General features: G+C 40.3%; 1 protein-coding gene across 1 annotated transcript in view; it reads left to right on the forward strand.

The window, feature by feature from the left end:
• The window catches only part of FBLN2 (fibulin 2), a 97,417-nt gene that overhangs the window by 65,022 nt on the left and 5,562 nt on the right, over positions 1–26,833 (forward strand). The window contains exons 4-15 of the mRNA XM_009332581.1: positions 676–805; positions 4,869–5,055; positions 6,312–6,518; positions 9,016–9,132; positions 9,574–9,675; positions 17,083–17,217; positions 19,384–19,521; positions 19,848–19,991; positions 23,635–23,763; positions 24,290–24,415; positions 25,066–25,182; positions 26,028–26,156. Of these exons, the coding sequence (XP_009330856.1) occupies positions 676–805; positions 4,869–5,055; positions 6,312–6,518; positions 9,016–9,132; positions 9,574–9,675; positions 17,083–17,217; positions 19,384–19,521; positions 19,848–19,991; positions 23,635–23,763; positions 24,290–24,415; positions 25,066–25,182; positions 26,028–26,156 (1,661 nt within the window). The remainder of the gene's footprint in view (positions 1–675; positions 806–4,868; positions 5,056–6,311; positions 6,519–9,015; positions 9,133–9,573; positions 9,676–17,082; positions 17,218–19,383; positions 19,522–19,847; positions 19,992–23,634; positions 23,764–24,289; positions 24,416–25,065; positions 25,183–26,027; positions 26,157–26,833) is intronic.

A 26,833-nucleotide genomic window follows, 5' to 3' on the forward strand; every position in this document is an offset into this window, starting at 1 on the left:
CACACTATTTCTGATACAGGCCAGGATGCCATTGGCCTTCTTGGCCGCCTGGGCACACTGCCGGCTCATGTTCAGCCGGCTGTCGACCAACACCCCCAGGTCCTTTTCCGCCAGGCAGCTTTCCAGCCACTCTTGCCCAAGCCTGTAGCGCTGCATGGGGTTGTTGTGGCCGAGGTGCAGGACCCGGCACTTGGCCTTGTTGAATCTCATAACAGTTGGCCTCGGCTTATCAATCCAGCCTGTCCAGGTCCCTCTGCAGAGCCTTCCTACCCTCGAGCAGAGCAACACTGCCGCCCAACTTGGTGTCATCTGCAAACTTACTGAGGGTGCACTCGATCCCCTCATCCAGATCATTGATAAAGATATTGAACAATAGATATATATACAGCTTACAGATAAGCTGTAAGGGATATTGGTGACCAGACTTTGAGAGACAGTGACCTAAACACAAGATTTCTTAAGCATTTTTCAGTGCATCTTTTTATTAGAAATGACAAAAAAATATATCCTGCAAAGGTCAGTGGTACCACATGTATTATACTAGTATTGACACAGGTCAGAGAGAGATCAAATCTGTGGAATGTATTGTGAATCCAATAGGTCTGAGGGTTTTTGCATCCCATCCTGATGTCTTCTCAATGCCAGTGAACACTTGACCTCCGTGTTCCTTTGCAGAATTGCTCAGAAGCAGTGTTGCGTCTCCACCGTAAAGGAGAACAGCTGCCTGGCTGGCATGATCGCTGCGAAGGAAGGAGATGTGTGCGGACCAGAGGAAAGCGATCCCTGTGGAGGATCGTCATATAAGGTAAGTTGCTCTGATGCTTCTATAGGTTTTGTTCCAAATATTAGGTAATTACGCTGTTTGCGTTTAGGTTTCAGTTGTCTGATGATGCAACCCCTTTTAAAACTTCACAGTAATGTTGTTTTGAATTATTTCCATCTCCATTTTTAAGATTTAACTTGCTGTATTACTTTTGCTTCCTTGCTTTGGAAGTAGCTGAAAAGACCGTTTTAGTTTTTATATCTGTGCTGTAGAAGAATTTAGAAAATGATAGGGCAAAACTTAATGGAAGAAAAAATGCGAAACCCATTACTGAACAGTTTGCTTGGCTACAGTGTTGAATTGCAGCCTCATTCCTCAGTTAAACAAAACGATGGACTAGAGGAACAAGCATTTTAGATGATGATGGAAGCTTTTGTTCATAAATAAAGGCAGACCATTAACGAATGGTTCAAATCACAAATCATGAGCCACAGCCTCAGCTTATATAAACGAGATTTGCTTTGTGAGAATCACTGGAGCCAAACCAATTTAAACCAGTTTGAAGATTCAGCATCTTGCTTGCTCGCTTGTCTTGTTTTTACCAGAAGGGTGCATTTCAGAATTCATTTCGCTCTGATAATAATTTACATAGCTATATCTAAGCTTAAGTGCAGCTTCCTTTGTCTCAGCAGGAACTGATTAGTTCTGTCTGTTCTTATACATTGGTGATTCTTGCGGATAATTGTTCACTGGAAAAGCAAAATACATGGATGTCTACTGCGGAGTTTAAAGTTTAATTAGGTATGCCAATTTGTCATCTTCAGAATTATTATTTACTTGGGTCTGGAGTCTACCATTAGAATAAAAAGAGAATTTGTGCATTTGGGAGCAGACATTAATATTTCTGAAATGTGGCAGAATTATTATTCTTAGGTTTCCACCATGGGTCTTTTGCATGCCAGACAGAGCACAAGCCATAGAGTAAGGCTTATCACACATGCCATTCCTCAGGAGGAAGTGGAAAGGGAAAATGTCATCATTCCTGTCTGAACTGAAACAAGTTACACAATACTCTTGTGGAACAGCTCCTTGTGCCAGTTCCAATGTAATGCTTTCCTTCAAGAGAAACCATCTGAAATGGTAAAATTATCGAAGGAGCAGCTTTGCCCTCCTCTTTAGCTCCTAAGTCATTGCAGCTACTGCTTAAAAAAAAATAGAAAAAAAGAATAAATATTGAGACTGTTGAGACTTTAAGAAAGGCTTTCTAATTTTATTACAAACATTCCTTCAGAGGTGACCCAGCAGAAAATGCTGACAGTGAATAGCAGTGTTTCCCCTGATCTGCTCCGCTATTAGTGACTGCTGTGTCTGGGTGTCATAAATCAAAGTAGTTTGTCTGGAATGTGGAAAGATAAGTTCATTGCCCCAAAGACTTTGCAAGACATTTACACTGTCCTGCCAAAAACTAGGGGTTTTACTTCCAGGTAACAAACGTGTGTAGGTCTTCTTCAGGCTTTTTAGGTGTGGGGTGCTTACTTTTGCTTCGAGATGAATGCAGCAGTGCTAGTTCTTTAGATCCAGGTATTCAGCTTGTGTTCAGTACAACTTAATCTTAGACTGATTTTACCTGTTACTTTAAGGTAAGCACATGCTTAGGGACTTTTTGCTAGTGGGATGCCACCATGATAAATTCTGCTGGATTCCAGGAAAAGTATTTTTGAGAGGAACATAGAAAGTTGTGAATGAAACAGTGGTTCTCAAGGCATATTTCTCAATGTCAATGTAAAAATAGTCATATTTGTTATTAAATCAGTTGTAGAATCCTGGTGAAGTTCAAAAGGTAGCTAACAGAAGATCAAGGCATTCAAGTTTTTATGTTTTAGAAGGAACTTTTCGACAAACAAGTTTTTCCACTGGGAAATGAGACACTTGTATTCATCTGGAAGATATGTGAACCCAAAAGTGTGTGACTGATTTAATACTCTCTGTAATGCCTGCACATGGGATAAATTGTGAATCAAAACTATGACTGAAAAAAGCCATATTATTCAAGGCAAATATTCCAATATTTTACTGTACTTCAGTAAAAACATGTATTATCCTTAACTTCTTTTATTTTGCATGTTGAAGCTGAAAAAATTGTACCAAAACTAAAAATACTTACAGAAAGTAGAATTTTCAGTTCGTAAAATTTTGAACTTGGGGATTCTGGATTTGGGGAGGATGAAAACAGAATTTTTCTCTTTTCTAGCATGACCACAATCAATTATAGTTAGATTTTTTTTTTTTTAATACTCCTTTTGAAAAGATGACTTAGCCCCTTTAGTATAAAAAATAATTCAGCATCTTCAGGACCTGTACTGTAAACTTTTCATAAACATGTATTTGGGCACGTAAAGGCAGCTCTTTATGGCTGTGCATATTTGCAAACGTGAATAACGTCTACTATTTACGATGTTTGGGGACTTTTCAGATTAGAAAGCAGGGACATAAAACTTGAGCTGTAGTCATAGATACTGGGCTGAACATGCAAAGGGTACATATTGCATGTGAAATGCCCAAGAAATCCTAAAGCTACAGTGTTTGCATCTTGAAAAAGGTGGCTCAGCAGAAGAGTTTCTGCAGATTGAGCTGTTAGTGGACAATTTTCCTGTCTCCCTAGTGGAGCCAGACTCTGGGTAATGTGAATGCCAATCTAGGATTGCTAATCATGAAACATGATTCCTTTCCATTCCATACTGTGTCCAACCCTTACAACACTGCTTCTCTTATTTGCTCTCCTCAGGTCAGAGATCTCTCTCCTGGGAAGTGGGAGCTTAGTTCAGTTTTCTTCTGTTCCGTCCTTGGACTTTCTGTTGACATAGCTAACTGGTGCCAGTTTGAATTATGACCTTCATTTTATGTGTCTGACGCCTTTTCGTAGACTGAATATTTGAATAGACTGAAATCACTTCTCTTGGTTCAGAGAGGCTGTTTCAATGTAGCTGCAAATTATAAATGAGTGCTGCTGGGCTGGATGTCTGGACTATCAAAGGAGTTGTGGAGGGAAGAATTTTTATTAAGGGTTAAGGATTCCTGTAAACAAGCAGTGCACATTTTTTTGTGTGAATTTGCACTGAAAGAAAGCATATATATATATATATATATATATATCAGGGATGTCAGGACACTTACATTTAAATCCAGACAGGCATCTTCAATTCACATATGACCCCTGTATATCTCTGTAGAAGAGACTTACAACCCCTCAGCTTCCTTGCTTGATTAGGTGTCCACTATGGATATGCAGTATGGACTTTTTGAATTTGGTATAATTTACCTGATGTATTTTTGTGGCCTGACTGTGCAATAGATTTGTATGTGACTGAGTAAAGCACAACACAGTTTTTGTCTGCCACCTGCAGCAGAGGAGACCGCAAGAGAGACTACATTTCAGGGGTGCATCATTGCATCAACCTGTCAGTGAAGCTGCTGCTTAGATGCACTCGGGAAAGAAAAGGAAGGCAAATAGCTCATAAAATATTCCCTGGCCTTTCTCTAGCCACTATCTCAGCGGGATGCTGTCCAGGATGGCCAGGTAATTAAAGGTCACAGTGGGTTTGCAAGGCAGTGGTGCGTAGAGGAAACAGTATTTACTGAAATACTGATGGAGATCAGGTGCTGCTGCTGATCCTCATGTCCATGCAAGATATTTACAATTCCTTTCACATTGCTTCAACAACTAACCATTTTTTGAGATCTAGTGCGAAGAGGTATAGATCTGTATTATTTTGTTTATAATATACTATATGCAAAGCAGTGGCTGTGTGCAAGAACTGGAAACAGGTGGTCTGCAGCACCACTACTTCCTTGCATGCAAAGTCGCTGAAATCATTGTCACAACGAGAGTTTGTGTTTAGCCTGGTTGCAGTTGACCCGTTTGTGCAGGGATGGCAAAAGCAAGCACAAGTAAAGCTTTGATGTTTGCAACTGTCTAAACCCTAAGTGCTTTTCCAGATGCTCCACTGTTAAAGAAAGTGCGGATCGGTTCCAGGTGCGTGTGTGGACTCATCCCTGAAGTGGACTGTATTAAATCCTTGTTACTGATAGTTGCCTTCTTTTACAGCAATGCTGCGATTGCTGTAATCTGGGCCTGCGATTAAGGAGTGAGGGGAAAACCTGTGAGTCCAACATAAATTTGGGCTACCCCTGCAGTCATGTGATGCTGTCCTGCTGTGAAGGGGGAGATCACTTTATCCATCCAGAAATAAAAAGGCATCCTGAACCTTTACCAACAGTGACACCTGAGAAGGGTAAGTGTCCATTTATGATTTGAAGACGTTGCAGATAAGGTCTCTGTCTCACACAGTCGTATGGGGAGGTGCTGGAAGGATTAATGCTACAGGAGCACCGTTGCCTTCCCTCTCAGATCAAATATAGACTCCCGTGTTCTTAAAACAATTCTGAGAAGATTAAAAAATATGTAGGTGTTTCTCATCCTGAAAACATACCTTCTTTAGTAGTTTGGGTTTTTGGTTCCCCCCCGGCCCGAGTCACATAGTACAGAGACCTGCCACTAGCCTTGGTAAGAAGCAAAGGTGAAGCTGGTCTTGTCTTTTAGCAGAAGCAATCCTGAAAGATTCTGCATAAAGTAAATTATGAGTTTTTCCAGGCAAAGTAGTCCCATGGATTATGATACCAACGAACCATCCTGGGAATAGATTTCCTATTGTACTGCTGAACATCACAGCAGCTTTTTCATGGCACACTCTGGAGAAGCCTCAGAGCACTGCAAGTTTGTTTTTACTCTTTCAACACATGAACATAGTGATGCTGAAGAGCTAAGTCAAATCCCTGCAGCCAAAGAGGCATGACAAAGGGAGCATGACAAATCTGGAGCTTGGACAGCTATGCTTCCTCCCTCAGCCCAAGGTCACGCTCCTGCCAGCATGTAGCCACCTGTCATGCATGAGTTGCACGGTAACCTCCTGCATATGCTCAGGTTCAATTTTTGTCCATTTTCCATTGTCAGATTTGGTCAGGAAATGAAAAGGATAGCGCTTTTGCCAGTGTTCAAAAGCAGAAGGTAGGATAGCCATGTCACTATTAAGTGGGTCCCAGAATGTTTGTAACGCTAGCTACAGAAGTAGCCAATAAATTAATGGTGGTGTTGAAAACTGGATAGCTTTTTCTCCTGAAATTAGAAATTCAGTGTGGTTCTTCAGTGGGGCCAATTTCAGATGGGGCTTCAATGTGATACCTTAATTGAAATAACAATAGCAATGGTGCTAGTAGTCAGTGTGACAGGTGAGCTTGTGACCTCCCAGGGTCACCTTTTTTGTCAGCGGCTCCTGTAAAATGTCTGTCCCTCCAGCCTTATGGAAGGAGGTAGTGGACCTTCAGCACAATGGTCTTATCTTCAGAATGGCTTTGTGTGCTCTTGTCCTTGAAGTAACTGTTTTAGGTAGATTTGACTGTATCTGGAGTTTGTGTGAGCAAAAGCTCCATACTGTACAGTCCTAATGCCAAAACACCTGTTAGAGAACCCACAAGTGTTGTTCTGTTGTAGTTTCAGAGACGGAAGATCACAATGAAGCTTTGTCCATCAGTAATGAAGCTGAACTGTCAAATAACCTGCCTGGAGATGACCTGGATGAATGCCTTATCTATGGTGGGGAACTCTGTCAGCATTTGTGTATAAACACTGTGGGGTCCTACAAGTGTTCGTGTTTTCCAGAATTCACTTTGCAAGATGATGGAACCAGCTGCTCTCCAGGTGAGAAAATGGGCAGGAAACATCATGAATGATGGTGTCTTTGTGCCACCTGCATTGATCTAGCAAGCTTTTCTTTAGTTTCTCTGTAGTTTCTGTGAGGTTTTTTATGGGTACTGATGCATGGACATTTTCTGAGGAAATTGGACAGGTTAATAATGTCAAGAAAAACAACCATTTAGGAAACTTAATTATGCCTCATTTTTGTGTATCGGTGGTGTGAGATCAGGGTGGTATTTAATATGTTCAAATTAAGACTGTTTTCACTTTCCAGAAGAGGATTTGTAAAGATTGTTAATGAAATACATTTTCTTCTTAGAGTAATATTGTATTTCACGGTTAGCTTTCCTTTAGATAAACTTTACTCAGTTCAGACAGACAGCATTGCTTCCTGAACTTTGATTTTTATCTAAAATCATTAACATCTTTCAATGATACAAAAATCTAAATATATCTAGTGTGGTGGAAGTCTTGAAAAGAAAGTCTATTGTGTTGTAATTGTTTTGATGTCTGGAGTTCTCCAATGGCAAGATTCCAAATCAGATAAACCGAAAAGTTGAAACCTTATATTAATTACAAGTGCTTTCAGTTATTTAACAAGCAAAATAAGTGTTGCCATCCAATGACAAAATTCCTTAGACTTCAAATGCTTTCTGCCCAAGCCAAACAATGAGCATTCATTATGTCATTCTTCTCAACATGATGTTACAGCGCTTACATCAATAATGTGTTTGACAGTGTTTCTGTGGCAGCTGTCTGCTCTGCTGTTTACATTAAAATCCTGGGGAAGGAGCCTAATCCAAAAGAAGTAAAGAAAATGGTTCTTATTTTAGCACTGCAAAATTTGGCTTGATCACCTACCTGGAGCATATGTGTGTTTTTGTTTTGCTTTGCTTTGCTTCTCCCATTACTAACTCCGTTGAAGTGCAGATTTGGGTTAATACATCTTGTATCTGGGTAGCCAGTACTCTTGGCAGATCTGCAAGGCTGCAGTGCTTATGGCTGTGCCAAGAGGGATTTACAGAGCTCAGTTCAGGATTGCGACGAGGGTAGGGGACTGCGAGTGAGACATCTGAGACACATAGAAGAGTGAGGTGAGGAAGGGCTGCTACTGTCATTGAGGAGTCCTGGGTCAAATTAAAGGTCGGGTGAGGGAGAGGGCAGGGCAGGGCACCTCTCTCACTACGCTTGGCTAAACCGTGTGTGCTCTACCTGGCAACGTGGCACAGTGGCCTTTTATTTCTCATTTTTCTTCTGTGTATGTGCGCATCTCTGTCATGTGGTCTGTGCATGGAGACCCACACCAGACAGTTTTAAATCTCATACTGTTGGTAATTTTTACTCCTGTGATTAGATATAATGCTTTTGTGTTTGTACCTGTCCCAGTACATTTCCTGCTCTTTGCTGGACTGTGAATGTTTTTGTATTTAACTTTTATTTTTTAAAATGTGTCACACTTTTTCATGAGGCTTGGAAGAAGTGATGTTCTTGCAGTGGCTTTGTGAGGCAAGGAGAAAGCATACATTGATGAAACTGCAAAAGCTTCTTCTCGCTTCTCTGCTCTCTTTCTGGGGAAATCATTCAGGATATGCCACAAGCAGGTGACTTTTATTTGCCTCTGTGTCATAGCCCGTTGTATGTCTGTGATTTCGTTTACTTTTTTAAACAAAATTGCTCTTCCCGTACCCCAAATCTGTACTGCAATCACACTTAGTCGTTTAATGTTGTCATTGTTTGGTGGCTCACACTTTGCTCCAGGTGACACTTGAACTGAAATCAATAGGAACAGGACACATCCCTCTTAAGGAAGAAATTAGCCTTATGGATTTCAGCTTCCGTTTTGATGATATTGATAAACTGGATTACTCTTATTGATGTAACAGAGGGATTTTTTTAACTATTCTGATACCTTTAACATTACTGTTTGTTGAAAATGTTAATGACAGATAGAAGCTGTCATGTTTTCCACTTAGCTGTGTAAAAGTCATTCCAGAGTATCCTGTGCTTGTAAAGGTGAGCGTCTGCTTTCCATCTATCTTGAAATAGGATGTACAGAATAAGTTTAAAGACTTGTTTTGGGTTCGGCTTTTTTTTTCATCATACACCAAATGAAAGACAGCCACTGTCTTTACAATGTGGCAGCATTTTAGAAAACAAAATTAACGCTTTCTGTTTGAGTCATTAGGTGTTGCGATATTTTACTCTACAGAAGTTATTTTCAGCCAAGCTCCCTGATCTGTATCCATGACGTTTGTGAGCGTCTCCATTAGCACGCAGCACTCTGCGTGTGCGTGCTGCCGGACAGTCGTTTATATCAAACAGATGGCAGCTTCCAAAACTGAGTATTCATCTCCATGCATAGACAGCTGTCCAGGCCACCAAAAGTTTACTCCTACAAACCGTGATGGAGTGGGATGAATGGGCCCGGGGCCCTTGCCATGGGGTGCCTGGTGGAGATGATGATGTCCCTGATCTTTCTCTGCCTCCCTTGCCTTAACAGATCCTGACAAAGAACAGGTGACAAGGCTGGAAGCAGAAGCCACCATCCCTCCGGCAGCCTCTCCTTCTCAGCCTCTTCTCATCATGTCCTTACAAGAAGAGCAGGATAAGTGTAAAGGTATGTTGGAGGTGTAAACTGCAGATGCAGATGAGTGAGGAATGTTTGGAGAGCCGGAATAAAATTCCACACATCCCTTCACCAATCTTATTTCAACGTACATCCTTAATTTGTTACCTCTGGCATAAGGCTGAGGAATTGTCAGGGGAAACCTGAGGAAGTAATTTGAGGCTATACTCTGATTTCAGAGTTGTTACACACCTGCTATTTAGTTTAAGGTAAGCAGTGCAGCTGTGCAGCATATTGTGAACAATACAGGTAGGAGTGGCACAGGTGTGTTTCTGTGTAATAGGAGGGTTGTAAGCAGTGATTAGGGCTGCCCGGACAGATTGTTTACAAACTGCATTCCCCATTGCCTAAACTGGGGTTGTATTTGGATGACCTGGAGGTTTGTAACTGCGTTGTGAATGCTAATGTATTTTGCAATTTTGCTTTGTATAGATAATGGCCCCTGCAAGCACATCTGCAATATTGTGGAAGGAAATGTTGTATGCTCTTGCTTGTCTGGATATACTATCATGGCTGATGGAATTTCTTGTGAAGGTAAGTGGTTCAGATTCACCACAGAGACATGGTTAAAACACTTCTATATAGATCTCATTGATATCATACCCCTAGGTGTTTCTTTAAAGGTTCCTTATTTTCAGTATTGTGAATTGCAAGTGGCATTACAGAGACCATTTGGCAGGAGGAATACCAGATCTGCTTCACAGATAACTCCTGAAGCACGTCTATCCAGTGTGCCTATTACCTGGGGACTTCAGGTGAAGGCAAGCCTGGACTTGTGCTCTTTTCCTCTGACATTCCAGGCTTTTTTTCAGCCCTCTTGATTTCTCTTCCCACTACTCTTCCTCCCCAGGGTCTGTCTACACAGCTGTGGACACGCAGCTTTCCTTCCTGAGAATGGGAGCAGCTAGCAGGACGTGGGCATGTTTGCTGTTCTGAGGAACCCCCTCAGAGCTACAGCTCTGCCCTGTCACCTGTTTTATTTGTTTTTATTTCTGCTTGCCTTGAAAACCTGAATTCAATGATGCTTCACTCCTATGAAGAATGTGCTATTGTGAGCTGGTCTAGCTCCGTGTGTTTCACTTGACACTGAAGCTTAGGCCCGCACAATGATGAACAGTGAATTCCAAAGCTGCATCACGATTGTTCACATTATATAAATTTTGAATGGACATGTTTGGGTAGTGACAAAGGATATATTTGCCCAGGAAAGAATGGGGGGTCAGAAGCAATGCCCTGTGACATACTTAATTATAAATCTGTAAGTATGGGAGCAATAACAGCCAGCAGTGAAATGCAAGTAGGAGCTTCTGATGCTCAGAATTGCTCACAAGTGATCCACATTGCTCTTAATCTCAGATGTTATTGAATAACAAATCATTTTAATGAAATTCCAGATAGTCTGTGAAGAAAATGGGAATTTAATATCACCAGATAAAATACTCACTGTGCATTGCTTACTCAAGTGTGGTGGAAGCTGATTTGATTAATTAATGTCAGAATCAAAAGGGGCATCGTTTTCCTACAGGAGGTGAAAAAATTTGGAAATGTCAGTGGAAGTAGTGAGTTTAAATTGTAGCAAGGGACATTTGTAATCTATATTAAAGTAAGTATTTGATGGTAAGGGTGGTGGTGCACTGGAACAGGTTTCCTGCAAAGAGTGTGTGTTGCATCTGTGTGACTGCCTGTTTTTAAGAATGGCTCTTGATCTGGAATGACGAAAGTGTAGGGGTGCAGGCAAGGACTAGATGATCTCTGTGGGTTTATTCCAGCCCTATTTTCAGTGTAACACTGTATATATTATAGCATGGTGCCGATGCGGTAGCTCCAACACACTTCATTTAGACATCTCCAGTGTGAAAGAAGTGTTGTTTCATTTCAGAAATTGTTCTAATAGAATTCTGTTTTTCCCTTTTGGTTGCAACTTGTTGATATAGATTTGGATGAGTGCCTCACAGGTGCTCACGCTTGTTCCAGAGGACAATTATGTGTGAACACATTGGGATCATTCTACTGTGTCAACCACAGAGTGATCTGTGCAGAGGGCTTTATACTCAACAGGCATAGAAAATGTGTTGGTAAGATGATAGGTATAAGCCGTTCACCACAGCATCATAATTCTTCATGCTCTGCAATGCATTTAAACCATTTGTGCTAAAAGACTCTCTGGCCATCTTTGCATATGACATTTCAATATGAGTTAGTAAAAACACATGTGCACCATTTGCTCAGCCACTTAACATCATGAGTTGTATGCTACTTGGCTTTTTCCCTAGCAATACATTCTCAGGATACATATAACTTTGCTCAAAAGTCATAAAAGTTCATAGGTATGGTGACCACAGCAGTACTGATGACTGTTAAACTGGACTAAGAAAACATAGCGGTTGATCTCTCTGGACAGTGTCAATACTGCCAAATCCCCAGACATCACGAAACAACAAAACTTCATAAATACAGCTCAAGAAATCTGCCTAAGTCTGGGCAGTGGAAAAGATCCATTCCAAAGTGATGGAATTATAAAATTCATATTAGTCCTTTGTTGATTCTGGCACAAATTTCTTTGTGTAAAAGTCGAAGATGCGTCATAATTCTGCTGTATCATCCCTGCTATTTAAGTTCATATAAGAAACCAATCTATTTTTACAAGTGTATTTATGAGGATTTAATTCGCTTCAAAAAGCCAAGGCCTGAGCTTATGAAACAGTTTCTATTTGGGGTACTTTTCTAGAGGCTGGATTAGGAGGCACCTGAGCTGCAGCAGTGTTGTGTGGTAACGCCTGGAAAAACGGAGCACCTGGAGACCTCTAGTCATTAATGAAGGCAGCAGTGCCTGTGAATATAATGTCATGTGTGAATACATTCGCCTTCTTCCACCCCTGTGCTTCTCCCTACATTTGTAACGTTGATTTTCTGACCATCACAGCTTTGGTTCTGTTCCTACCTTTTAAAACTCTATGATCTCATCTTATTAATGAGCGTCATATGGCATGAGGGCATAAGCAAGAAAGTTTATAGAGTGTCATAGTTTAGAGCAGAAATGTGGTTTACTATCTTCTGGGTTTTCCTTAAATTGTCAAAATTGGATTTTTTTTTAATTATTATTTTTTTTGAAATAAGAGATACTGGTAAGCATGGAAAACTAATGAAATCATTTAGTTTAAATTAAATGGCTGAGAGAACACCACTGGAAGGAAGGGTGCCTTTACAGAGAAAGTATCAGATTATGAGATGGAAGATGGTATTTGTAGTAGGCCACAGTCTGCATGGTGTGTTTCATGGCTTTCACAGAGCCTGCTGCATGTACCACACTTCTCAATGTAAGGTCCGGTAAAGCGAGCAGCTGAAGGAACTGCCTCACCTTGCTTTCTGCTTCTGAAAATCTTGCCGCTTAATCCCTTGATGTTTTTCCTGGACTATGCAGTAGGGATGTATGTGTCCTTTTCTACATCTCCCAGGAGCGTTTTGAAACGAAATTAATGCATGTTTGTCAGCAACTTTGGCAGAAGGTGCTATAGAAGATGCCAAGTGCTTCCTTTTATTCACTTTCTTCCTCTACCCCATGACATTATAACAGGTTTTATTGTGACTGATAGAAGATAAACCTCAGGCATTGCTAATAAAATGAAAGATACAACTCTCATTTGTAAAGCTAAAAGATCCTCTTCTCCCTCACTAAATAACAAACCTCTGTATTTCTCTAATGCAAGTCAGGTTTTTACAGGTATCCTTGTAAATAATATAGAAAACTTGGAAGTTTCTCTGTCTTTTTGGATAGATATGCCCTGTGTTCTCCCTACTCGTATACAGCTCTGCTCTGTGTGTGGTGCCTGGAGAACATTTGCCGTATTTAACATTTTTCCTACTTTTCTAGTCAAAGGGGAAAGCCACAAGCATACTGTGGTTTCTGTTTTGTTCAATTGCCTCATTGCAGCCATATTCGCCTAAGGTATCCTTTTCCAGCTTAACTGCTTTTGTGCTCCATCTTGAGCTATCTGAAACACCGTGAGGAAAGCTTTGGTAATTTGTTTGCAAATTATTGTTGTTTTAATGATGTTACTCTTTGCATATTTTAGGGACGGGAGGAACAATCTTTGCACAGCAACAAAACAGCTGATAACCTTTTATCTGTTGAATTTCCTTTAGTCAAACTGTGGAAGATTATAATTCCAGGTGCATTCAAGAGCAGATATCCAGAATTCCTGAAAGCCAACCGTGCACAATGAAGAGTCACCAGCCGTTTAAATAGCTTGCGCACACCAGCTTTGTGTAACTTTGTGAACAGATATTAAAATGTCTTTAGGCTTGAAAGCTCCATGTTCTCCAGAGATAAGAGCCAGGTTGGATGTTTTTAATGTGGATTGCTTTTCCTGGTGACTTTCAGGCAAAGTCATTACCACCACCCACACGCACACTGACGGGAGACTAGTTTGCTACTTTCTTTGCTACTCCCATCTAAATTTTCCCTCCTGCCAGAGTGAGCAGTAAGTGGTCATTTTATTGCTGAACCATAGAGACTGTGCGTGAGCACAGGATGGGTGGTTGCAAAATAACAACGGGACTACATTAAACAGATGTATTCCATAAAACAAATTGAGCTGAAGTAATTTGAAGAGGAAAAAAAAATCATGAGAAACTACAGATGCAGGACAAAAAAAAGTCTGCGTTTCACATTTTTATAAAACATGCATAAAAATTAATTTTTAATGTCAAAGTACGTATTGAAAAAAATAGCCCTGGGTAAATGTTGATATTGCTTTGCAAAAATGTCAGCTTCTTAGATGCAACAGATATGCTCAGGGATCATCTATATGTTGCTGTTTTCAACAACAATTCTAGGGAAGAAAAGACATATTACACGATTACATTTCATTCTGGTTTTTACTGACATAAAGTGAGGAATGTTGTTGCCCCACACATAGACCTAGTAGATTTCTCAAAAATTAACTGTGTGACTTGTTTTTAATATATTACTGAATTATTTTTCCTCTTATTCCTGTTTTTTTTTATAAATACAATCTTGCCCTATCTCACAGTCTTAATTGTGTTGGATGAAGACTACAGCTCGTCCAATGTTGGGAATTAACTTTGTTTCAAACTGAAAACGTAACTCATATTTTTCCTAGCGCTCTGTCAAGTATCTTACTGACTTGTTGAGTTGGTTTCCAGTACTGAAGAGAGACAGGTTATGGGCACTGTTGATTTTATGGATAATCAACAGGAAGGAAAAAAGGAGAGAGAGATTGTCCTGTTTTATAAAAATGTATTCAGTCCTCAGTCCCCTCTACCTCGTGCCATAATGGTAGAGCAAAATGATACTGGGTACAGCCTGGGCTGAACAGAGCTAGTGCAGGAGCTCATGTGCTGCCCCAGCCCAAACTGGGACCATATTCCCAAAGATGCCTTTTCCTGCTCATGCTAAGGGACATTGTGTTGCGATAGGCATCGGTGGTGAGAGCAACGACGTGGACAGATGGGAACTCATGAGAAAGGTGCGAGTCTTCTGAGATGTCATTTTGTGGCATGACCATTTAGGAAAATGTCTAGAAAAATGAACAAAAAAGGGCATGTCTGCTTAATAAAATGAAAAGGGAGCTTTGGTGGGCTGGCAACTGGCTTGCTATCAGAGGTGGAGATTCATGCCCTAACATTGGATAGGACAGAGCAGAGCTTTGCATACTGCATGGCTCATAGTTTAAGCCTTGCATCTCAGCCCAGGTGACAATCATTAGGCTTTAGAGATTGTCAGTGTATCACTTGCGCACAAAACTTTCATCGAAATCAAAAATTCTGCATGTAATCTTCCGGTTTCCATAATTTTAATTTCCTCAAATGCGTTCTGGCCAGTTTTACTTATTTTCTCAAGTACTCAGAAATTTGAAAATAGAACCAAAAAATACAGGCAAAACATGGAATTATGTTAGATCTTTTTTTCTCTGTGACATCTTAACCTTCTTTTTACCTCTTTACACCTGCTAATCAGGTGGAATACTTCCTACCTTATTTGGGTAGTATTTCAGACAAACATGCTTTCCTCCAAGTGGCTCTTTTGACATCGTGCTGAACTAATTTATGTTCATATGATGCAATGTAGTGCTGATAATTTGTTTATTTGAGAAGGCTTCTTGTGATTTGCAAGAAAAGATCATCTCAGATGTGTTGTATAGCCAGCAGCAAGTCTTGCACTGGTTTGGATGCTGCTAAGTGGCTATCCATAGCCATTTTTCTCTAAAACAAACAAACAAACAATTCTCAAATTTATTTAAGAACTAAGTGTAGTTAGGTCGGCGAGGTCTACTACAGCAGCTCATATTCTTCTCCCAGCACGTGAGGGGTTTTTTTTTTCAGTTTTGAGTGTGTTTTTTTTTTTTCCCCCAAGACCACTTAGGAGAATGTTGCTGCTTGCTCTTCATTCTAACATGTAGAAACTGGGAAACTGTACAAGCATTAGGAGGACATAACCCTGTAAAAACTTTGGGGTAGGCAAGTACCTGCCACTCAGTGGAAGTACTCAAACATCGTGTGGGACAGGCAGAAAGATACCCAGCTGGATGACCTTGCTGTGGATTAATCAGTTGGCTTTGGAAAGCAAGTACGCAGCATGTGAAGAATAGCAATGGCAAACAGAAAGAAAACACAAATAAATGAGAAGTGAAATGGCACCAAGCTAACGTCCTGGTCTTGCAGAACTCAGTGCACATCACCAGTTAGCTGACTTCAGCAGGAACTGAAATTTCTTGGTGCTCCTCTTCCATCTATTTGGTAGAAAACAAGCTGACACATTTTCTAAGACAAAAAGCTTTTAAAATGGCTTTTCCTGTTTTCATGCCTCACAAGGGGAAGTAATATATCTGATGTTGTACTTATCCGAGATTGAGGTTCTACAGCCAAAATGAAAATCTGATTTACTTGCTTTATTGTGTAGTATGTAAACAGCTTCATGTGCAGAGAAACCAGATGATCGGTAATGGTTTTGGTCACATTTGGCTTTTGTTAGTTCTAGAAATACTTCTTAGCTTTATATAGAACTGTGAACACGTAAGATTTTGTGGAGAACGGCAAGAAAGTTTCTCTTCCCAGTCTCTACCCCTTTTTATTGCTTCTAAGCATTTGTTCATCATGCTATTCCTAGCTTTCATTATTAAAATAAGCAAAACCTCAAATTGACATTATTTCATCCAAGCCTATCGAAAACTTATAATTTTAAAGGTGTGGCATATTTCTTTCCAAATTGTCCTACATTCTGCAATCTTGTATTTAAGTGATTTTTTTAAAAGAACTTTTCTACTACTCCACCTGCTGAAATCAGATCTCTTTAAAGATTTAAATACAAATTTACAAACTTGATTGAGCCTTCAGGATTCCTCTCTCTGTATTTTCTTGTGTATCTGGTTCTAATGACGCGTTCCTTAGGAAATATGTTACATGACTCCACTTTCAGCGAGGCAGGCAGTTTCAGGACCTATCTCTTGCAGCAGTTCCACACTAGCAGCTCCTGTTTATCTGGCGTGAAGCAGCAGGACTGATACATAGCCTAACCTATGAAAACCTGGTAACGAGCAATAAGCATTAATCACTTTCTCATTCAGTTGTCCAGGAGGTTTTTATCCAGTAAACCAGAAGCTGATTATCAATCCTCTGCCCACCCTGCATGTAATCAGTTCTCTCCATCCCTTGTCCTCAACGCCTGCACCATGCACTGCACATTTGGGAAGAGGGGAGGAGAAGGAAATCTCCCTGCGATTTGTGTCTCTTGAGTTACTCTGTGTTAACAAAAGATTCTGGAATAAAAAATCTTTTGTCAGAACACTGCGGCAAAGTCTATATTGACTATCTTTTGGAAGAAATGGTTTCACTTGAGCTTTTGACTCCTTCCAAAAGAGCAGGAAGAGGCCGATCTCTTGATAAATATGAGGCACTGAATTGTTTAACTGTTTCTTGTAGACATCAATGAATGCGTAACAGATACGCACACCTGCCAGCGGAGAGAGCACTGCGTCAACACAATGGGATCATTCAAATGTCTCCAGGAATTGAGCTGTCAGCCAGGTTATGAACTTAAGGATGGAGAATGTGTTGGTAAGACAAGTGTTTTTCAGCTGATGCCATTGCTGTTACCAAAAAGGAAAGGAAAGGGGTTGCAAAGCATTTTATTGCTGCTGGTCTGTGATATCAGGGTTGTAACTAAAAAAGGCTGATCATCACGGAAATGTTTGGCTTCATAGGCCCCTTCTGTACATTCACTTATTTGAAATAGTTTCCAGCGATAACTATAAATTATTTCTTAAATGGGTGAAACCGTATGAATTAGGATTTACTCTGTTTTTAAGGCATTAGAGAGAGATATCACTGATGGAGGAATTCCTATTATGCTCCTCTGCCTAGCTGTGCTTTTCTCTGAAGGGGCTGATACTGTTTGCTGTTGAACACTGAATCACAGCCTGAATGGATCATGGGGCTGACTCAGTCCGGTCCTTCCTGTGTTTAGGAGGTCTGTCTGCATTTATTTACATTTGGAGTGGTCATGGGGTTAAGAAGGTATTCTTCATCTCCCCCTTCTTGGTCTATACAGAGGTCTAATGGAGAAGCTAACCTCAGCAGTCACAGCATAGCAGAAGTTGCTCTGCAGCACAGGAGTATGCAAGAGACACGTGCTCTGCCTTCCAGGGCAAAAGTCAGTGTTATTTACTCCTGAATTTTTCACACAAAGAGTTTCCTGACAGCTGGAGTAAGATATGCATAAGGAAAGAACTTAGCTCTTGACATATAACTTAAGGTTATAAAATAGAAATGATCAGAGATGTCGCTTTATATACAGCTGTCCTAAGTAAACCTTCATTTACTTGAAGAGGCTGTTTGTGAATATCTTGTTCTGTTGTCTGATTCTGTAGCATTTCTAACCTTCATTGCTGATCTAAATTGCTTTCTAGTCTGAAAGTTAGATTATAACAGATTATGAAATTTACAAATTGTTTTAAAGTAGCCTTTAAATTAATGACTTATAAGAAAGACTATAATTTCAGAACTACTCTGTGTAAAATTGCCTACAGATAACTATTGAATTTCAGAGGTTTATGAAATACACAATTCCACATTTTTTTGTCTCAGTCTATAAATACTGTAGGAAGACTTATTAATATATTACCTTCTGGGAGACTGGTGATGCTGCCTCGTGACTTTAACACTTAACTGAGGAGTTAGAATAGAAAGAGAAGTGCCAGCAGTTCTCCCCTTGACTGCCTGGAGGAGTGAGGACTCCTCAGTTGTGGAGTTTCCTCCGTTTGTCTTTATTGTCTAGTAAAGATGTTCATCACGGGGAGTGTTCTCAGGAACCAGCGTATCTTAAAGCAGCATTTGAAAATATTCACAGGAACTGAATCTTGAACATATTTGTAGCTGAAATCTGTTCCTAGGTGGGGTTTCTTCAACTGGAAAATGGAAGCGATGCCACTATACTAGCTGATCCTTGCAGTTACTCAACACAGATCAGTTGGGTGTAAATTTATAAGTTTGAAACTTGCAGGAAGTGTTTTCAATGTGCCTAGAAAGTGAGCGTTAAGTAGCAGAACATAATTTGAGAAATAATTTCATATACATAATAAAAAATGAGAAAGCTGTGTTGAGCTCTGGCTGCAGAGAAAGGGAAAAAAGGCAAAATTTGTTACTGATATTACTACCTCTCATTCAGATTTTTTTCAGAATAGTTTTCAGAGTTGGATAAGTGTTTTTTCTGTGTACATAAGTACATGTATATATACACCCATGCCTGTGTACACAGTGAAATCCCAGCCCTGTTCAAATGAGGTGCCCTGTTAGTATCAAACTCAGTAGAGGTAGGTTTCTACCTAGAATTCCTGAGGTATACAAGGAATAAGAGACCATTTTGCTTTTGAAAGAGCATGGTACACATTTTATTATGTGTACCTTATCCCTAGTTTTAATTTGGGTCTTCAGGATTTTAAAACTGCAGATGTCTCAGTATTTGTGGTTTACAAGAGGTGCTGTGAACAAGGCAGTAGGGACCTGAATCAAACTTGCTGCAGGACCTGACAAATTCTGAAGCCTATGCTGAAGTGGATGTCCAAGAGCAAACACACCTAAACCTCAGATTTCCCATAGGCAATGTTGGGTGTTTGGTTTAAATAATGCTTCCTATCTTCCTTTCTGAGAAGTTAACTAGTCATGAAGACTACTGAAAATTACAGCTTAACTAGTCACAATTTGGTGTTTTGATCTGATTAACAGATATTGATGAATGCGAGAGGGGAACTCATAGTTGTAAAGTAAACTTCGTTTGTCAGAATACAGAAGGATCGTTCTACTGTGAGTCAAAGCAACGCTGCATGGATGGATTTTTACAAGACCCTGAGGGAAACTGTGTTGGTAAGTGTGACCAGCAATATGTTTGTAATACGTGCAGCAGCACTGGCCAACTCCTGTTCCTTTTATCCTGTCCAAGGGGTGTGTATTGACCACATGTAGTTTTCCTCAAATTCTGCTGTGAATTTAATTTAAACATTGCTGTCCTTTTAAAGATACACATATTTGCATATTGAATTTGAAAGTGTTACCACAGCAGACCTTCATCAAAGACCTTGTCTTTGTAGCACAATAAATTGAAATGAAGGAAAAGAAGTGACAGCTGGAAGAAAACAGACCAGAAAGGTTAAATAGCTTCTCTCACTATTCTAATTCATTTTCTTCACCAGATATTAATGAATGCACATCTCTCCCTGAGCCATGTAAACCAGGATTCAACTGCATCAATACTGTTGGGTCTTACACCTGCCAAAGGAACATGCTGACATGCAGCAGAGGCTACCACTCCAACGAGGAGGGAACCCGATGCATCGGTAAGGTCAGACTCCAGTGTCTGGTCAGGTGCCCTCACGGAGGAAAAAGTACATTTCAGTTCTAAAAAAAGGTTTTGAGTTACCTCCAGATTCCTAAGTGTGTTTGAGGAATGGGAATTTGCCGTATGCATTTGCTGTCCAAGTAGCTCTGTGATTTGTTTGCACTACAGGATGCTGCACTGGTGTCTGACTGCTGCATGGAGTTCCTCTTGGTATGCCGGGTGACATTGTTTTTGACTGGGTATGGGATTTGCTGGCTTCCGTTCTGGAGTGAATGTGATGTGGTTACTTTTTAAACTCGTGCTGTCAGTCAAAACCATGATCTTTTCCTATTTTTTACAGTATCTCACTATAAGTGATAGGATCTGAAGCCATGGGATGCAGCAAACAAGAAACACTGAGTTTGTGGACTCACAAGAGTAGTACTAAGTGGATGTTCTTTGTAGTGCTATGAATGATGTTCCCCATTTACATCCAGTTGTGTGTACGTTTAGGGCAAATTATTCCTTTCTTTGTGAAAAGAATGTTGAAATATTCATATAGGCTGTCAGGCAGCTTGATACTGATTTGTATTTGTTCCAATGTGTTTACGGAGTTACTGACTCAGAATAGCAAATTTCATCTCTTATTAGCATTTGTTCTGTAAATGAGCACACTAGGCACAAAGGAATTGAAAGCTTGGTCCTTGGTGCCCAAGGCAAGGCTGCCTATGTATTCTTTAATTCCCTGTGTTCTCTGTTACATGAAGTAGGAAATCATAAAACGACAGCGGGGCGGGGGGGGGAAATTAACGAATCAGCATTTGGGTTAGTGATGATATCCTAATGATTTCTACTTACATTCCCTCTGAATGAAAGGAAGGATGAAAAATAAACAAAATATGCGTTGCGATGCTACAGGTGGGTGGAAGCCGTGTTGGCAGCTATTAATTTGGTCATGGGTAGCAACTTGTAGTGAGAAATAGTGGTATAGATAGACCTCATCTCCGCATAAATTTCTGCATTCTCCTTTTTTGCTCTTCATTATGCTCTATCTCCCTTCATGATTTTACCCCCAGGACTATCCAGACAGTGCTTGGCCAGTGAGAAGGTGGGGAAGATTTGGAAGTAGCAGAAGATGGGGACAGTTTATGTGTGTAACTGAGGAAATTGAGAAAGCTTCCTAATAGAGCTCTAAAGGCTTGTGTTTCGTAAATTCGGGGCAAAGTAGTGCAGTCTCGTTTGCTGTCCTATTCTATAGCAGCCTGAAATATTTCAGTTGTTACAAAGGGAATGTCCCAAAGTCCTGTCTCTCTCAGTTTCTGGAAAGACACAGTTCCTCAGCTGGTTTCGGTCAGTCCTGCTTCAGCAAAGTCAACTGGGCTAGGTACGTTTGCACCACCTGAAGTGTGGTGACCCTGAAATTGTTTTTAGGGTTACCCCCATGCCAACGTCTCCGTGGATGCCACTTTTTTGGCAAGTCGGCAGTCATCAGTGAGCAGCTCAGGAGTCCTGGCTGTAGTGCTAACAGCCTTCGTTTTCAAGCCCTGCCAATGGCTGGGGTAAATTATGTTCCCAAATTTCAGACTGATGATTTATAGGAAGAATCCAGCTTTTTTTCCCCAGTTGTCCTAAAAGAGAGTGACTGTGTGTAAATATGTGACAGAGGAGGAAATTGCCATTATTCATACAGCATTTATCTCTTTAAAGCATGATGAGATAACACAATGCATTGTAATTACCGATGATACTTTGTCTCTACTTTACATGATTGACAATGCTTTTAAGGAGCAGGTATAAGGAAGCTTCTCTAGTTTGATTTTGGGAAAACAAATGTTTAATGTTAATTGGTGATTTCTCTGTCTTTGCTGTGTGCACTCTGTCTCTGCAGTCTGTATCTTTTGGTATTTTTTTGGTATGGCTTTCTTTAAGTAGGCAGAGAGCATAGAGAAGAAAAAAGAAAAGCATATGGTCCTAATTTCCCCTCTCTATGATAAAGACTAGTTTCTTTAAGGCATTACAATAGCTAATTAGATTCCTGATTCAGATTTATTCACAGTAGTAAGTACATCATCTGCACATGTTTTTCCAGCAGAACTACACTTGTATGGTCATCTTCTCTGTTTAGAGGATTCATCTCACTTTAAAATGTCCATGTTTTCTGACTTAGTAAATGAGTTATTAAAAACTACCTCTTACGTTTAACTGAAAACTACTGTAACTATTGCGAAACACAGCACACGTCTGATGCCCTAGAACTAACTAAAGTCTGAACACAATGGAATATATAGTTTTGGACAAACTAATGAAATGGTTGCACACCTGAATTCATTACAAATAAAACTGCTACTTTACAAATCTGTATCTCCATTAGAAACTTCCTTGTTTTGATGCTACCTCTGATCTTAAAATAAAATGAGGAGACACTGTTTCAGCAGAAATCTATGAGCCTGTCAGGAATTCCTTGCTTGGCGAGTGGCATTCCCTGCCATCCCTAACCCCGATGCCAGCAGGGGCTGTGTAGGTGGGAATCTGTGCTGAAATATTGAACAAAGTATTTGTTAGTGCCTCTCATCAGGGTCGATATAATCTCCACTTTTCCAAATCCAAGTTTCTGTGATAAGTAACTTGCTCTCACTTGCCTATCATTTTCTTAGCAAGGGACTGCTTTCTGGAGCACTCTCCAAGGCTGTTGTTTGATGGAGAACTGCCCAGGAACCCTTTGAAATGAAATAGTGCTCAAATTTAAGACTTCAAATAGGGCAGTATGGAGAACCTCCAGCCTTAGACTACCATCCTAATTAACATTACATGAACAGGGATTTGGGTTGTAAAAGTAGTTGAAGATGTGAATAATAGGAAGGAAGCAGGATCTGATGGCTTAGGAAATGACAGAACTTGAAGAAATACAAGTTTCTGAGGGTTAATCAGACTTTTTGATGCTTCTTGTCACAGATGGTAACAGGGATTTGTTAGATACTGATGAGCTATTTAGTCATGTTGCAAGTCTTGAAAATCAGCGTGCATTGAAAACTCTCATCTTCATCTGAGGATTTTTAAAATCAGATTGGAAGTGATGCATGTGAGTGGAGAAGCAACTAATTTGTTGGTACTGGACTTTGGATGAGAGGCCATGCGGAATATCAAAATGTGAGTTGATTGAGAAAAGAAAAAAGATCAACATTGGGAAAGAGCAAAAGGTAGACAGCAGAAGCAAGATTGAAAGGGCAACTGGAGATGAAAATAGCAATTGCTTTAATTGAAGGGATGAGCAGAATTTCTGGCTAGTTCTTGTTTTGCTTTAAATGGCTTGCCGTGACTCACGTAATGGCAGAACATCAGAATAGGGTGTTTAAATGTCATGGTTTGATCAGAATCAAAATCTGTTTACATTGAAATGCAGAATATGCTGGGAAAGCTCCATTGCAGTTACAGTTACCATTTTCACTTTTAAGATAATGTACTGCTTTTCAAAAGTTTGACTTAGGGATATGTAAATCTGACGCTGAGAAGAGCACAGTGGGAAAAGCTGATATTCTTTGTTCCGTCCAGGGGACAACCCTAACAGTTTCTTTTCCTGTTGTTTAATTAATTTTTTTTCCTCTTCGTAAACATTGATTTTCAACAAACTATATTTAAACTAATTGCTTTCTCTGGTTCTGCAGATGTGGATGAATGTCAAACTGGTGTACACCGTTGTGGCGAAGGGCAGATTTGTCATAATCTTCCTGGGGCTTATCGCTGTGACTGCAAGATGGGATATCAGTATGATGCATTCAGCAGAAGCTGCATTGGTATGTAAGGCGCAAGATGAGATGAAACAACTGATTGATTGAGCCTTGGACCTCAAGGCAGTATTTAGCTCCATTGTAGTGTACAGTTATTAGTTCTGCAATGCAGTGCCTCAAAAGATAATGGAATCACCTCCAAAGCAGCCGTCGTTCAGTCCGACTGGCCATTTAGAGCTCTGCCACTTCCATGCTGTGACTTTGGGCCAGGTGCCCTTGGTTTGGTTTAGCTGCAGGTTATCAATCAAAGCCATCTGCAAAGTACTTTCCTATGGGTTATGCTTCTGCTGCTGTAGAAATTTATCTTTCTGAAGATTTCACAACTTTCTTCATAAGAGACTATGATGCAGCATTTTGTATTTTACCGCTACTGTACACCAATTAGAGCACAAAGTCAGACAGCATAAAACCTGAGGTTGCAGCATTTCATGCTCTGCAAATCAATCTCTGACACTTTTAAAAATATCCTCCTGTATGTTGTTTGATGGTTTTGTTTCTAAGTTGATTGTATATTTGCTTGTTATGCTGGCAGATATAAATGAGTGCTGGAATTACCCTGGACGCCTGTGTCAGCATACGTGTGAGAACACCCCTGGGTCCTACCATTGCACTTGTTCTTCTGGTTTCCGCTTGTCTTATGACGGGAAGCATTGTGAAGGTACCAGACGTTTTTTCCATGAAGAAGAAATTGCAGTGTGAATTAAGGGACTTTAGAGAAGGAGTTGAGGTGAAATATAAATGCAGCAAACCCACGATTTGTGTGTGCTCAAATTTGCAGATATTCAATTGAACACTCAAACTGTCAGATGAGAGCCGGCAAGTTTCTCCTCTTTCTTCCTTCCCCTCACATACTTTTTCCTTTCCTTCCAGATGAGAGAAAAGGAGAACATAACAAAGTTAGAATAGGAGACTTTTTATGCAAGTTTTAATAATTGGTAAACTTGGTAATGACAAAACTTGAAAAAAATTGATTTTGAATTGAATGGATATTTTTTATGTTCTCCATGATTTTTTTAAGGCGATGATTACATATTTTTAATCAACCATAACATATAAGGTCTGAAACATGTGTTTGCATGTGTATGTGTTTTCATTGGCATATAGAGACATGAAATTCAGGTGCAACAGACATCTTCATGCTTCTTGGCATTCTGCCTAGGGAGCAGAAACATCTTCTTGGGACAAATTAGTCCGTCCTTATTCGCTCTGACCAGAAGGATTTGGTAGCTGTTCTCAGAGGCAAGAAATGGTGGAAGATACTGTTCCGAACCATTGTGGCAATGTCTGTGGCTTTGTTTTTGGATACAGATGTGAATGAATGCGATACTAGTCCCTGCAGCCAGGAGTGTGCCAATGTTTATGGTTCCTATCAGTGTTACTGCAGGCAAGGTTTCCAGCTAGCAGAAGATGGCCATTCTTGTAAAGGTAAGGCTGCTGCTTTGTCAGGTCAAGTTAAATATGTGTATACTCTTTAAAAGTCAGGGCTGTCTAACTCTTTAACAGTAAGTGCTGTCTAACTCTCAGCAGCGCCTAATGCTGCAGGTGATGCCTAAGGATGATTGTGAGTTGCACCCTGCTGCAGAAGCTGCAAAAGGTAACTCCAGCTATTGGAAAATGCAGTTTGTTTTCATGCCTCCTCACCTGGGGCTGGAATACACTTGTGTGACCGTAGAACCTGTGAGGTTATTGTTTCATGGGGCTAGAGCTTACGATTGAAAAAATTAGAGGGGAAGATCTGTTTACCTATATTGCATCAATTAAAGCCTCCACTCAGCCACAGTTGAGGGAAAGCTTGCTCTTACTTCTGCTCGTGGTGGGTGAATGAGGAGTAGAGTGATCAGAATGGAGAAAGGAAGGGTTTTACCTGTTTTCTTGAAGTTACCAATACTGGCACATTGGAGAGTCTCTATTTGAAAAATGGTGAAGAAACCCACATTCTTCCTAGCACAAGGAAGCCCCCAAAGCAATTATAGAAGAATTACAGAGGTACCAGAGAGAGTTTTTCAAACTCAGATGTGCCCTAGACTTGTTGTTGTTTTCCATGAGTCCATACTACTTACAACCAGTATTTTTGGGAGCAGTCTTGTGTTCAGCATTTTGGAAAGCACCATCAACAGTCCTAGAGCAATGTCAAACTTTCATGGCTGCATTCTTGTTTAAGAATATATAATAAATGTGTCAGATAAGAATTTCCGTGTGTTCTACAGCCTCCCTTTCCAGATTTCTGTTTTTCTTTTTTTCATATGTTTGTAATTGTGTTTTTTTCCCAGATATCGATGAGTGCACACAGAGTGCAGGCATTCTTTGTACCTTCCGCTGCGTGAATGTTCCTGGTAGTTATCAGTGCGCTTGTCCTGAGCAGGGATATACCATGGCAGCAAATGGAAGAACCTGTCGAGGTAATGAGGAGTTTAGGAACTGAAAGGATTATATCATGAAGCTTTAATCCTTGGAATGATCTAAGCCATTATGGTTATTCAATCAAGTCTCCATGTTTTATATTAGTCACTGTTAAAAAGCCAGTATTTGACAAAGTTGCCAGATACTGGTATCTGCAATGTCAGCTTTTTCCTGTGTTAGAAGAAAGTACTGCGGCAACTCAGCTGTCAGTGTGAGCAAATTGTTCAAATGAATTCCTAAGGGAGCCCACTTCATCATTCAAACTGGGGCGCTTGATTGCTTGCATGAGCTGTATGTGCACCTTGGCACAGCAGTATGTGATCTGGTTTTTTAGAGGTGCCAGATGTAGAAGTCCGTGGCTTCATTACGAGTTGCAGTTTCCTGCCCCAGAAAACTGGGAGAGGGAATGTAGGAGCTGTAATGGGGACTTGGACATACAGAAGTCTGCCACCTAAGCTTAATTATGTTGGTGTTAGTAAATGTTAGTATAAATGACATATATCCTCCCCACACGTACCCCTTTTCTCCAGAATCATAGAAATGTTTTCTGGGTGTCTGGTGTTTTTCATCTGGTGTGCAGCTGTCTGTTTTTGAAGTAAAAATCCCCCATTTCCAAAGGATGCACTGACTGTGTAATGATGATTGAAGATCTGATTACCTTTACGTACTTGACAGG

The sequence above is a fragment of the Pygoscelis adeliae genome, unplaced genomic scaffold (assembly GCF_000699105.1).
Source record: "Pygoscelis adeliae isolate BGI_AS28 unplaced genomic scaffold, ASM69910v1 Scaffold349, whole genome shotgun sequence".
Taxonomy (NCBI): Eukaryota; Metazoa; Chordata; class Aves; order Sphenisciformes; family Spheniscidae; genus Pygoscelis; species Pygoscelis adeliae.